This window comes from Garra rufa, chromosome 1 (assembly GCF_049309525.1).
Source record: "Garra rufa chromosome 1, GarRuf1.0, whole genome shotgun sequence".
In the NCBI taxonomy this organism is placed as follows: Eukaryota; Metazoa; Chordata; class Actinopteri; order Cypriniformes; family Cyprinidae; genus Garra; species Garra rufa.
This window is the reverse complement of record NC_133361.1, coordinates 85,658,753-85,671,821: the sequence shown is the minus strand read 5'-3', so window position 1 is coordinate 85,671,821 and position 13,069 is coordinate 85,658,753. Positions and strand designations below refer to the sequence as shown.

Here is a 13,069-nt window from a genome sequence, read left to right as displayed (position 1 = left end):
AACTTTTACGTCAGCACCAATAGCCCAGCGGTTAGTGCGTCAATATATAGCGTAACTCTGCTCAAAGCGCCCCAAGTTCGATTCCAGTTTCGAAATGTTTTGCTGCTCCCGCCCCCTTCCCTTCACCCAATGATTTTGTGTCAGTTCTCTGCTATTGTGTGTCATTAAAAGCATAAAAAACGCTTTAAAAAAGTCTGTTTATGTATAGCGACAGACCCAAGAGGTTGTAGCGTTTAGCCTCCTTGTTAGTGCATCCGCCTCACGTGCTGGAGACCCGGGTTCGAGACCTGCTTGGAGCGGGTGTGGTAGGACTTGGGTGTGAGGGGTTACATTTACATGCATATCAGCTAATTGATTGTTATAAAAGGCTGTCAATCATTTGAACACTTGTTTAGTAAATGACACTTGCCCTGTATTTTAAATTCTTTATTTGAATATGGCCACATTTACAACAATATTTCTATGAATAAATGTCTGACAGAGACCCCCTTCCCTATCAGCCAATCACTGTATGCATGGTTAGTGAGCAGGCTGACATCATCCATAGTAACGAGGTCAACCCCGCCCCTTACTCTTAGCTTAAGACTTCTCTCTACTGCTGAGTAAAAGTTTGTCTCAGCAGCTTTGTTAATAGGTTTTAAGAGAAAACTCTTAGCTAAAAACTTTAACTGCTATTTAGGAGAACTCTTAGTGGTAAGATGAAATGTTTTGTAATTATGGGCCCTGGTCTATATTTCTGGCATATCGTCCCCCTTCTGGAAGGCGCATCATTGCACTAATGGAACAACAGAAGGATAAGAATGGACATCTGGGAGGAGGATGACGAACAGAGTCCAAGGTGGAGATGACGGAAGAAGGAGCCTGTCTCTGTATGTCCTCATGTTTCCTTCCCTTTCTCAGGGAACAAGGGTTGTAGTTCTAACCCGAAACGGGTGATTTTAAAAATGCTAACAATGTCCTTTATTGTGCTTCAACCAAAAAACTGCACTTTCTGTGAGATCTCTTTTCAATTCATGATACACAAATGTGAAGTTTACATTGTAGACAGAGCGAACACATTGTCCATAATCCAAATTATTCCTTGCGCTTTTATGCATAACCGAGTCAACTAGCTATATTGTAATATTGGACTGAGATTAAAGTGTACAATGGACAAAACATAATGAGAAACATAACTAGAATGTTCCATTTTATACATTTAGTTTGAAACTCTTTCTACACTAAGGGGATGTTAGGCTTATCTCTATTATGAATTTTCATGTGCCTGTCAAGGCTTCCTTTTTGACTGAAACAGTTTCCACACTGTTTGCATGTGTGAGGCCTCTCTCCAGTATGAACTAACATGTGCTTGTTAAGGGCTCCTTTTTCATTGAAACTCTTTCCACACTGTTTGCATGTGTAAGGCTTCTCTCCAGTGTGGACTCTCATGTGAATGTTAAGATTTCCTTTTTGATTAAAACTCTTTCCACACCATTGGCAGGTGAAAGGGCTCTCCATGGTGTGAATTTTCTGGTGGACTTCAAGGTTTCCACTTTGATTGAAACTCTTTCCACACTGTTTGCAGGTGTAAGGCTTCTCTCCAGTGTGAATTCTCATGTGTGTGTCAAGGTGTACTTTTCGTGTGAAATTCTTTCCACATTGTTGGCAGGTAAAAGGGTTCTCCGTAGTGTGAATTTTCCGGTGGACTTTAAGGTTTCCATTTCGAGCAAAACTCCTTCCACACTGTTGGCATCTGTAAGGCTTCTCTCCAGTGTGAATTCTCATGTGTCTGTTAAAGCATCCTTTTAGAGTGAAACTCTTTCCACACTGTTGGCATTTGTGAGGCTTCTTTCCAGTGTGAAATCTCATGTGTGTGTCAAGGTGTACTTTTCGAGTGAAATTCTTTCCACACTGTTGGCAGGTAAAAGGGTTCTCCGTAGTGTGAATTTTCTGGTGGACTTTAAGGTTTCCACTTCGAGCAAAACTCTTGCCGCACTGTTTGCATGAGTAAGGCTTCTCTCCAGTGTGAAGTCTTATGTGTCTGTTAAGGCTTCCTTTTAGAGTGAAACTCTTTCCACACTGTTTGCATGTGTAAGGCTTCTCTCTAGTGTGAATTATCATGTGTCTGTTAAGGCTTCCTTTTAGAGGGAAACTCTTTCCACACTGTTGGCAGGTAAAAGGGTTCTCTGTAGTGTGAATTTTCTGGTGGACTTCAAGGTTTGTAGTTTGAGCTCTTTTTTGTTTAGAAGTCTTTTCAGACTGTAAAGAACAAAAAGATTTTTCTCCAGATACGAAATCATAAATATTCTCAAAATGATCTTTCTCTTCGGTTTCATTCAGATCTTCTCTCTCCTCTTTCAGCTCTGTTAGGTCTAAGGTGGAAAAAAAAGGAATAAAAGTTAACCCAAGTCTAAATGGCACAAAACAATTAACATCAAAACATGTAGATTTGTAATGCGTGTATGCTAGATCCTATACCATGGTGTCCAAACCTGATCCTGCTCAGCCGGTACTAGGGATGCACCGAAATGAAAATTCTTAGCCGAAACCGAAAACCGAAACACCGAAAGAATTATTCCAATTATTAGCACCATTGCATTTATGGCTATGACTGTACCAATTTGACTAAAATCAAGGCATTGCAATTAAATAAATTAATATTAAAGTTTCAAAGAATAAATCAGTTATATTAATTTAAACAATTATTATCAATCAAGTATTATATAGTAATAACATATACATATATTTTACTGCCTTTGTTAAAATTGTTTACATTTTATAACACATTATCCATCAGTTCACATTTACAAGTCTACGTTTTTCTCTTCCAGCAGGAGGCACTGTCAGAATGGTAAACAAAGCAGCGCAGCAAATGCCTTTGAAACGTGCAGCGCTCATATTTATTCAATAGATAGCCTTTTGAAGTTTCATTAAAATTAAGAGCTTTAAGTCTTCCAAAAAAGGTTAGGATCTCTCTCTCTCTCTCTCTCTCTCTCTCTATATATATATATATATATATACAGACTGATATCAATGTTTCTGTACCATTTTTGTCTCCTAGGCAATAAAATGCAACAAATTTAGAGAGAGACGAGGAAAAAAAGATGAAAAATTCATCACAATTCTTTCTGAGGTTTTATTAAAGGGGCAATTATGTTAGCCAATCAAGAAACGGGCTGTTACACTGACCTGTTAGGTCAATGTCCAAGTTTATTTATCTAATTTAAATTACTTTTAAAAACAACAAGTGTTTACTAAAGTGATGTACAAGCATACTAAATTTAAAACAATAAACACATACAGTGGTGTGGAAAAGTGTTGGGCCCCTTCCTGATTTTTTATTTTTTTTTGCATGTGTCACACTTTAATGTTTCGGATCATCAAACAAATGTAAATATTAATCAAAGATAACCCAAGTAAACACAACATACAGTTTTTAAATGACGTTTTTATATTATGTAGGGAGATCCAAACACATATGGCCCTGTGTGAAAAAGTGTTTGCCCCCTAAACTTAATAACTGGTTGGGCCACCCTTAGCAGCAACAACTCCAATCAAGTGTGTGCGATAACTTGCAATGTGCGGTTCCAGCGGTGTGCAGGAATTTTGGCCCACTCATCTTGGCAGAATTGTAGTAATTCAGCCACATTGGAGGGTTTGAGCATGAACCACCTTTTTAAGGTCATGCCACAGCATCTCAATAAGATTCAGTTCAGGACTTTGACTAGGCCACTCCAAAGTGTTCATTTTGTTTTTCTTCAGCCATTTAGAGGTGGATTTGCTGTTGTGTTTTGGATCATTGTCCCGCTGCAGAACCCAAGTTCGCTTCAGCTTGAGGTCACGAACAGATGGCTGGACATTGTCCTTCAGGATTTTTTGATAGTCAGCAGAATTCATTGTTCCATTGATCACAGCAAGTTTTCCAGGTCCAGAAACAGAAAAACAGACCCAGACCATCACACTACCGCCACCATATTTTACTGTTGGTATGATGTTCTTTTTTTTTTTTTAAATGCTGTGTAATTTTAAGCCAGATGTAATGGGACACACACCTTCCAAAATGTTCAACTTTTGTCTTGTCAGTCCCTCAGAGTATTTTCCCAAAAGTCTTGGGGATCATCAAGATGTGTTTTAAAAACTGAGACGAGCCTTTATGTTCTTTTTGCTCAGCAGCAGTTTTTGTCTTGGACCTCTGCCATGCAGGCCATTTTTGCCCAGTCTCTTTCATGAAGTTTTGCAGGCTCTTTAGATGTTGTTGTAGCTTTTGAGGACCTTTTGGTCTACTTCACTCAGGCAGGTCCTATTTATGATTTCTTGATTGCCAACAGGTGTGGCAGTAATCAGACCTGAGTAAGGCTAGAGAAACTTAACTCAGGTGTTAGGGGTGGGCGATATCTCGATATTTAAAATTAGGGGTGGGAAAAAAAATCGATATTGCAATATATTGTTGTGCTCTCTGTCGCAATAAATAATCGATACACTAACGGCCAATATCGATATTTTATTACAACACAAATGATTAATTTACCCGTCGTCAGTGTCACTGTCACTACCCAATATCTACCATTCTGTTTGCGGGGGGCGCTGTTCGAGTAAATAGGCGTAAAGTGGCGGAAGCAGCGGCCAGTGAAGAACACAAGTTATCTTACAACATCAGAGAAGAAGCGCAGAAAAAAAGAGAAGTGAGAAGAATTGCAGAAGATAACGAAAAACAAATCAAAGACGCAGCCGCTAGTTGAGCATGCTGATCAGTTACGCCTGTTTCACACATACTCCGTCTGCAGTGCTTATGCGTTGAGTATTTTTTTCCGCACCCATGTTAACGGATTAGAGCGTTCACACTGCACGCGGTTGCTGTGCAAGTGCATTGAATAATACGTTGTTTATTATACGTTGAGTTTAAACGTGAATATATCTAGAATTGTATTAGTGTACTGTGATAAAAGAGTATCACAATGCTGAAAAAGCACGTTTGTATTTGAAATCAAAATAACGGATAAATGGTGTGTTTGTGGTAAACAGCCGCGGATCAGGAACGGACTGCAAACGTGTCCTGTGTGAAAGCAAAATGAGTCCGTGCTGCTTCTGCATCGCATACGTAACGCACACGGACTGCATACACACTGCAGACGGAGTATGTGTGAAACAGGCGTTAGTGTTCCTCAAGAAGAATATGCATTGATGACACCACTGTCCAGGTTAACATAAAGCACTTTACAGTAACTTACTACTGACGTTTCAGTATCATGGTTTACACATGTTAGTTAATGTTCATGTTGTTTTTTAATGTTCAGGCACTTTTATCTGTCTAGCTGTACAGTGTTTACATTTAAGACCAGGAGGCAGTGAGTTATTATGCAAATGCATATTTCTTTGCACAGTGTTGGAAATGTTGGCATTAATAAATGCATAAGATTTCCTTATTATGGGTATTTTTTTCTTTTTCAGTCACATATACCGTGATATATCGTTGATGAAATTTCTTCCAATATATTGAATATCGTAGATATCGTGAATCGCGATATTATCGATATCGTGGGCCACATATCGCCACAGAATTGAATCGTGAGTTACCTGTATCGTCCCACCCCTATTTAAAATATATCGAGATATTTTTTAAACTCGATATGAATTGACATAATGTTTGATATAATGTTTATATTTAATTTTCACCTCTAAGATTGTTTTCCTTCTCTGTGTTGTTCTCGCCCCCGTCTCTTTGCTTTTGTTCCCCCTCCCCTCGCCTGTCTTCTCATTCAACATGAGTCTCTGCAACCTCCCCCGAGGCTACAGAACTCGTCGCAAAAAAAGGACAACCGGCTCCATTACATGGAGATACTTTGGTTTTAAGGCGTCAAACCCGCACGTGTACGCACATTCAAAAGCAAATTTAATACCCCGCGTTTAGAGAGCGACTCCCCAATACGCGCAAATTAGGCTACATTAAATGCTTGAAAAAGTCGGTCTCTATTTGCACTTTGAATATTGAAAGAGTAGTACTTTGATCATGCCAGATTTATGGACCATGACGATCCATTAACCCCTTATCTGTTACTCCCATTTTTGAACAGACGTGAAAATGAAGAATTGAAACTTAAATCTTTATAATTCAAACATTTTGTAATATGATTTTGATGTACATTGTCCATGTTAATGCTATGTCTGATTTTAAAATGGCTTTCAAATTATGAATTTTGATATTTTAAGTTTTCATCTGATATAGCCTATCATTTCTAAAGTGTAATAGAGAAAAAAGGTAACAAGGGTGTCTGTGAAAAATGTCAGAACTTCTGTTATGAAGTATATTTTTAAGGTGCACTCTACATAATTTGTAACACAACAAAATGTTAAATATCTTTTTAGGAGCCTTAGACCTTTCCTATGTAATATGGTTTGATTTGATTAGATTAGGCTTTATTTGTAAAATGGTGAAGTAAACTGTGTAGCTCTAATATGTATACAGGGATTTTTAAAAGAAAATTCGCAGAAGCACTTTGTTCTGAACTGCCTACCTCTGAGTTTCAATAAAAAAGACTTTGGAATTTGGCATATTTGTTTTTTCAGTAGTTTTTGGGGGTTATTTATCCAGTAAAGATATCGAGATATATTTTTTTCTTCATATCGCCCAGCCCTATCAGGTGTGATAAAACACTGTTATGTTTTAACACTTTTTCACACAGGGACATTTGGGATTGGATTTTATTTTCCCTTCATTAAAAGAAACCGTTTAAAAACTGCATCTTGTGTTATCTTTGATTAATATTTAAATTTGTTTGATGATCTGGAATATTAAAAATCAGGAAGGGGGCCAACACTTTTTCACACCACTGTAAAACAGACAAGAGTCCAACACAATCATAAAAACTTAACTCTCATACTGTGTTGAAAGCCAACAAGTAAAGATGAGTTTTAAGACTAGGTCCCCCGGTTTTTAACCTTATGGCAGGAACAACCAAAAGTAAAGGCTCAGTGGATCTAAGTGCTCTTGTTGGAGTGTATAGCTGTATTAAGTCAGAATATGCTAGTCCATTTAGTGATTTAAACACTAAAACCAAAATCGATTAAAATCCATTATAAAATGAACAGGAAGCCAATGGAGAGGTGCCAGAATTGGTGTAATATGTTCTCGTTTGTGTTCCTGTCAACATACCAGCAGCAGCATTCTGTACCAACTACAAATGTGTGAGAGAAGCCTGGTTAATACCTAAACATATGTATAACTCTTTCAAAGTCACTAAAAGATAGAAAAGACTCCACTTTGGATAATTGCCTCAACTGGAAACAACTAGCTTTAATTACCGAATTAACCTTTTTTTTCCAGTTTTCACTCCATAATAACACCCACATTTTTTACATGTACCGCTGTAAGATCTAAAAGCAAGAGGAAAGCATAATTACCAAAGTCATTAGCTAATAACTGGTCATTAAAAACTTTTACAAGTGCCGTTTCAGCGCTATGATGGGATTTAAAACATGACTGGAGCACTTCCTGAACGCCATGTAAATCTAGAAAAGACAGCAGTTGTATTAATACAACCTTTTCTAACACTTTGGGAAGAAATGGCAGTTTTGATACAGGTTCAAATTTGCCTTTTTAATCAATGGTTCCACTATTGCATGTTCAAAATTCTGTGGTGCAACACCTGAGGTAAGACTGCTTAGGGATGCACCGATCCACATTTTTTCACTTCCGATCCGATTCCGATACCTGAATTTGGATATCTGCCGATACCGATACTATTCCGATACCAGAGCTCTATTTGCTTTTATATCATGACTATTATCATTATTGTTGATTTTATGAGGCTGTAACAAACTTCTCTACAAGCAAGTCTAAGTATCTCCCAAAAAGCAACTTGAGGTAAGTATGAGGTTAGAAAATGGCAGAAATCCCATCCTGAAAACAAATATGCAACTTTAAGGGTTTAAATTGATATTTATTTAAATTTCAAGACAGGGTTACTAGATACTAGTGCAATATACACTCTTGTTGCATAAAACATAAAGGTTTTCAAATATTTGAAATAAAAAATAAATATTCACACTATAAATAGAACAATGTGCATCTGATCAACATAAATTCAGTAAATTATTGCTTGTGCAGCAGCAACAAAATAAGGTTTTCAAATGTTAAACATTTTGAATAAAAGTGCAATAAGTGCACTTTTCGGATCAGCAAAAAACAAACAAAACAAAAAAAGTTTGTTGTTTATTAATTACTGAATGCTTACTTTATGTACTTCTAATCCACAGCAAAAACTAGCTGAACTAATATAATAAGTAACAAAACAAGAACACTAACACAAATGACAAGTGTAGATGAATACAACATAAAGTTACTAATAAAATCAATAATACTAGTATTCAGGTGCAGAAATGTAATAATTCATTGATAAATAACTAGTGCTTCTCACTGCAGGTATTTATAGGATGCTGTCTCTTTAAGGCCTAACGCACGTAATACTGGCACGCATCTCCTTCTCAGCTGTTTCGGTTCACTGAAGACATAACTGACGGTGTTACCAGAATAAAACAACGGGTATTTAAACATAACTTTGTATGAATGTTTCTGTTCAAGAGACGTTAAAGAGTAATCAGTCTGTGAATCGCGCAGTTTGAATCACGTCTCTCTCTCTCTCTCTCTCTCTCTCTCTCTCTGTGCGCGTGCTCGCTTCAGGTGTGTGCGGCAACGTTAAAAACAGAAAATAACACGCACGAAGTCTACAAATTATAAACTTTTACTCTATGATGGGTAATATTTAACAGTTAATCTACTAAATAAATCCACGAGGTGCCACCTCTCGGAACAACGGCTTTGCAAACATCGCACGTTGCTGTCTTTGCGGCGTTTCCGACCGTAAAGTATTTCCACACAGCGGACATGTATGACGCTCAATGCTAAACTGCTACCTGCAAACTGAAGATTTCCTGAAAGGAGGCATCTCATCTCTCTCAGTGTCTCATTGGAGCACAGACACGTCACCTAGCCCGGGATCACTTGTGAAGTCATTTCAGCAGACAGCACTGTACGTAGACATAACTCTGGATCGGAAATTTCTCTAGGTTGGATCGGAAATTTCCGATCCATTAATTAAGCTGGTATCGGAACCCGATACCGATACTGGATCGGATCGGCCCCATCCCTAAGACTGCTATTTATAATTCTCTAAATATTGGGTCCAATGGTTTCAAAAACACTTTAACAAGTGTGAAGGGACAATGTCCATACAGTAAGAAGATGGTTTCATCTTACCAATAATGTCTCCTAAAAACTAAAGAGACGCAGGCTCAATCTGGTTGAAACGTTTTAACCAGATTGAGCCTGTGGTTTTATGACAGCTGTATCTTCTATCAAAAAAGAAATAATAGAAACCAGCCTACATTTTAACTGGGAAGAGGAACAGACATTTACTTATTTAAGCTAATAATTAGGACTGTATAAATCAGCTTACAATTGATTCACATTTACTGCTATAATAAAAAAATACACTTACATTATAGTTTATAAAGATTACAGTACGCCTTGATATGCACTTGTCCTTTAGACAGCTAAATCAATCATTCATTTGTAGAAAAAAGTAACAAGTTTTATGTAAGAAAAAATAAATAATTTGTTGTTCAAGTAATTTATTTACAAGCAATATTCTCTCTACAATTTCATCAGTTCTAACATAAATAGCCATATCTGTGGTATTCATCACATTAAATTGATGGATGTAATTTAAAGTTGTTTTTATATAAAGAATAAGTATGATTAAAAAAAACTATGAAAGTATATTTGGGAATATACACATAAAATCATGATTTTAGCTTTAAGAATAAGTTTATTTATTTTATGGTGAAATACAGCACCTTCTTTATAAATATGCCCTACTGCTCCTCTCTGATGCACTTGAAGCGTGGTCATCAATTTATTTACTTCATTATATTAATATTATTTGAATTATTCTTTATTTCCTCTGACTAGAGGAAATTGTATGAAAAAGGATCATCTGTTCCGTTTGTATAGTCTCAGTGAGCTTTTATGAGGTTTCACGCATACACAGAAAGGCAAATTTAACACTTTCTTACGTTCAAGTGTGGACGAGAAACTTTTGGAAAATGCTTGAAAACGTTAGAGTGGATGGAGAAAATTTTTACAACAAAAACACCTTTTCATTTGTATCCGGATTAATTTAGATGTAGCTTCAGTGTCCACTGTCTGTTTTATTTGCTTACCAAATACTTTAAATGACCAAATGTAGTCAGCATGCAGTAGCCAAATGTGATCACTTACATTTCAAAGTTTGTGCAAATAATTTTCTTAGATACTTTTGCATAATTAGCCAAAGTGCTATCAATGGTTTTAATATTATAGCAGATATTGGGTTTAATATTACTGAAAAATGTTTAAGGCTTATTTCCATATTATTGTTACAACATAAATGCATGATCTCATAATAACAAATGTTCAGTGTGAACGCAGGATATTGAAGGCAGGGTTAGTATTTGTCATGTGATCTCAACACTTCTGTCAAATGCCTTAACATTTCTACACTCCTGTGACATTGTTCATAAATAACATTCCTTTCTGAAGTGAATTCAGCTTTCAGAATAAAAACCAACCTGTTTGTTCCTCAGTATCTTCATGTTTGACTCTGAATGCTTCTTCAGTCTTCAAGTCTTCAATCTCCTCTTTAATAAACACCGTCTTTGTTTGTTCCTCAGTATCTTCATGTTTGACTCTGAATGTTTCTTCAATCTCCATGTCTTCACTCTCCTCTTTAATAAACACCATCTTTAAATACTATAGTGTCACATGGATCTCTGATGTTTCTCCAGGAGTTTTTCTGTGTGTTTGAACACTTTGTCCTGTTTAAGATGAGAATAATTAAAGATAAAATAAATGCAAACTAAACACTCTGGGTGCGTCTTAATTAGTTCAGTTGTCAGAGTGAGAGCTACAGTAAGAGATTTGATAATAACTATACACAAGTTAAACATATCGTTCATATTTAGGTAGGCTAGTTTTAACTTACATTTGGTGTTGAATTATTTGTACATCATATCTAATATATTACACTTTCATGAAATCATTCTCGGTTGTGATTCACTTGTTTGTGTTTGTTGTCGTTTGTGGTCCGCGTGCCGCTGAATCGAATCACTGAATCATTTCACAATGATTTGATTCAAATGATTCGGATTCTCAGTTTCTCTCATCACTTCTTATCATCACACGATTGATTCATGATATAGAGAGAGAAATGAGACGCATCTTCTCTGTTACTAATGGCTAACGCTTTAACTAACACTAAATAAAGCATTACAATGTTATATTTAAGAATTATGCATTTATTTTACGTAACTTGTAAAAAACGCTTTAATTCATTTATTTAAAAGCTTTAAAACCACGAACCTTTCTTCAGGTGAATCGCAACAGATGAGGAGAGTGGCGAATCTTAATGACGTCACACCACCAGAGCAAAATAAAAGTCCGATTCATACACTTATCTCTCTCACTGAAGTCTGACTCGATGTCTTCTTAGAAATTAATAAGTGTACAGCTCACTGAGCTCAGACTCGATTGCAACTAAAAGATTATTTATCACTCAGCTAAGCATACTCAATGCTAAATAGACTTAAAACCTAACTGAAAATGTTTAGAAATATGGTGATTTAGAAAAGACTAATTTGCCCAACACAACTTTATAGTTCCTTGAAGATTAAAGGAACCACAGAAATAAGCAAATACTTGTTTAAAATAGACACGTCTAAGTAATAATTACTGCAAAATATAATTATTTGTTGAATATTAAATATAATTTTGGTCCAAATTTAATCATAGCCTAAGAAAAAAGTGTATAGATAAATAAAACATTTAAGCTGAATATATTTTGCTAAATGTGTGTATGAATACAAATGTAAAATCATGGTAAGTGTCTGAAGGTGAGACTTTCCCTGATCTCTGTTATAATGAGTGTTATTATGCTGATTGGATTGGAGTCGCAGAAAATCTGAGCAAATTCCTGTAACTGCTGTAAATCAATAACCTCAATTTACTGTTTTATTCCAACAGCAAACAAGGATGTTTTATAAGAAAAATATTAGTTTTGAGTGTCATACATATTCAAATGTATTGCAATACTTGAAAAAGTATGTGTAATATGTAAAGCATAAAACTAAACAAATGAAAACATATGGTGTAAATATCTCTAAATTGAATAAAGTTTAGCAAAAGTAGAGACATATGGTCCATTGGAAACCCCATACAACAAAGTTTCATGTGAACAACTGGACAACATTTAGTGTAATGAATGTGTTTATTTATTCAGGGATGGTATAGAAAATGACTTCAGTAACACAACATTTAATATGTCAGAATTACCTGGAATCCTTGTTATTTAACACATATTAGATATTGCTGACACTTTCTAAATAATTTAAAAGATTGTTAAAAGATTATTTGTAGCAAAGCTTGATTCTATCTATCTATTACTTCCCCATATTAAGATTCAGAAAATGCAGCAGTAAACCAACAATAAAGTCATGACTGTAATGTATGGATGTGTGTTGTTGCTTTGATAGTCGTCACATCCACTGCTGCTCTGAGCTCTGGATTGGCTGCTGTCTGTGGTGCTGAACATCATTACAAGTCAAATCAGGAATCAAGTCAGGACCATTTAGGCTACGTCTACATTAATCCGGATACATTTGAAAACAGAGTTTTCATTTTAAAACGCTCTCCGTCCACACTAGCGTTTCCAAGCGCTTTCCAAAAGTTTTTCATCCACACTGTAGGAAAACATAAAATTCGCCTTACTGCGCATGCGTAAAGCATCCAAAATTATACAGACGTAATAAGTTTTCCCGCAATTCTTTGACAAATTTGGCAGTGTGTTCTTTAGAGTGCGGATCGGGCCGCATTTTTCTGTCCGAGCCCGGCCCGAGTCCGACAGAGCAGTAACCGAACCCGACCCGAGCCCGACAAGCATTAAGATATTTATGTCCGAGCCCGATCCCAGCCCGACACAGTTAAAATCTCTTTTTTCACTCATACTAATGACACATGCACTTTTTTGTGTGGAAAGCCCGCTTTTATTAAGCAACTGTA

At 36.3% G+C, this 13,069-nt stretch overlaps 1 protein-coding gene across 1 annotated transcript; it reads right to left on the bottom strand.

Moving 5' to 3' along the window:
* Positions 1-445: 445 nt before the first annotated feature.
* On the bottom strand, positions 446-10,824 carry LOC141325957 (uncharacterized). Its single transcript, XM_073834677.1, has 2 exons — positions 10,585-10,824; positions 446-2,351 (listed from the first exon to the last, which is right to left on the bottom strand). Exons 1-2 carry the CDS (start codon positions 10,754-10,756, stop codon positions 1,216-1,218), a joined length of 1,308 nt encoding a protein of 435 aa, XP_073690778.1. The 5' UTR covers positions 10,757-10,824; the 3' UTR covers positions 446-1,215.
* Between the last annotated feature and the right edge of the window lie 2,245 nt (positions 10,825-13,069).

Bases quoted from the DNA above. Each gene is read 5' to 3' on its own strand.
- LOC141325957 (XM_073834677.1), bottom strand. From the start codon at position 10,756: ATGGTGTTTATTAAAGAGGAGAGTGAAGACATGGAGATTGAAGAAACA. The intron at 2,352-10,584 runs GTTGGTTTTTAT...TTTCCACCTTAG, and splicing joins AGATACTGAGGAACAAACAG to ACCTAACAGAGCTGAAAGAG.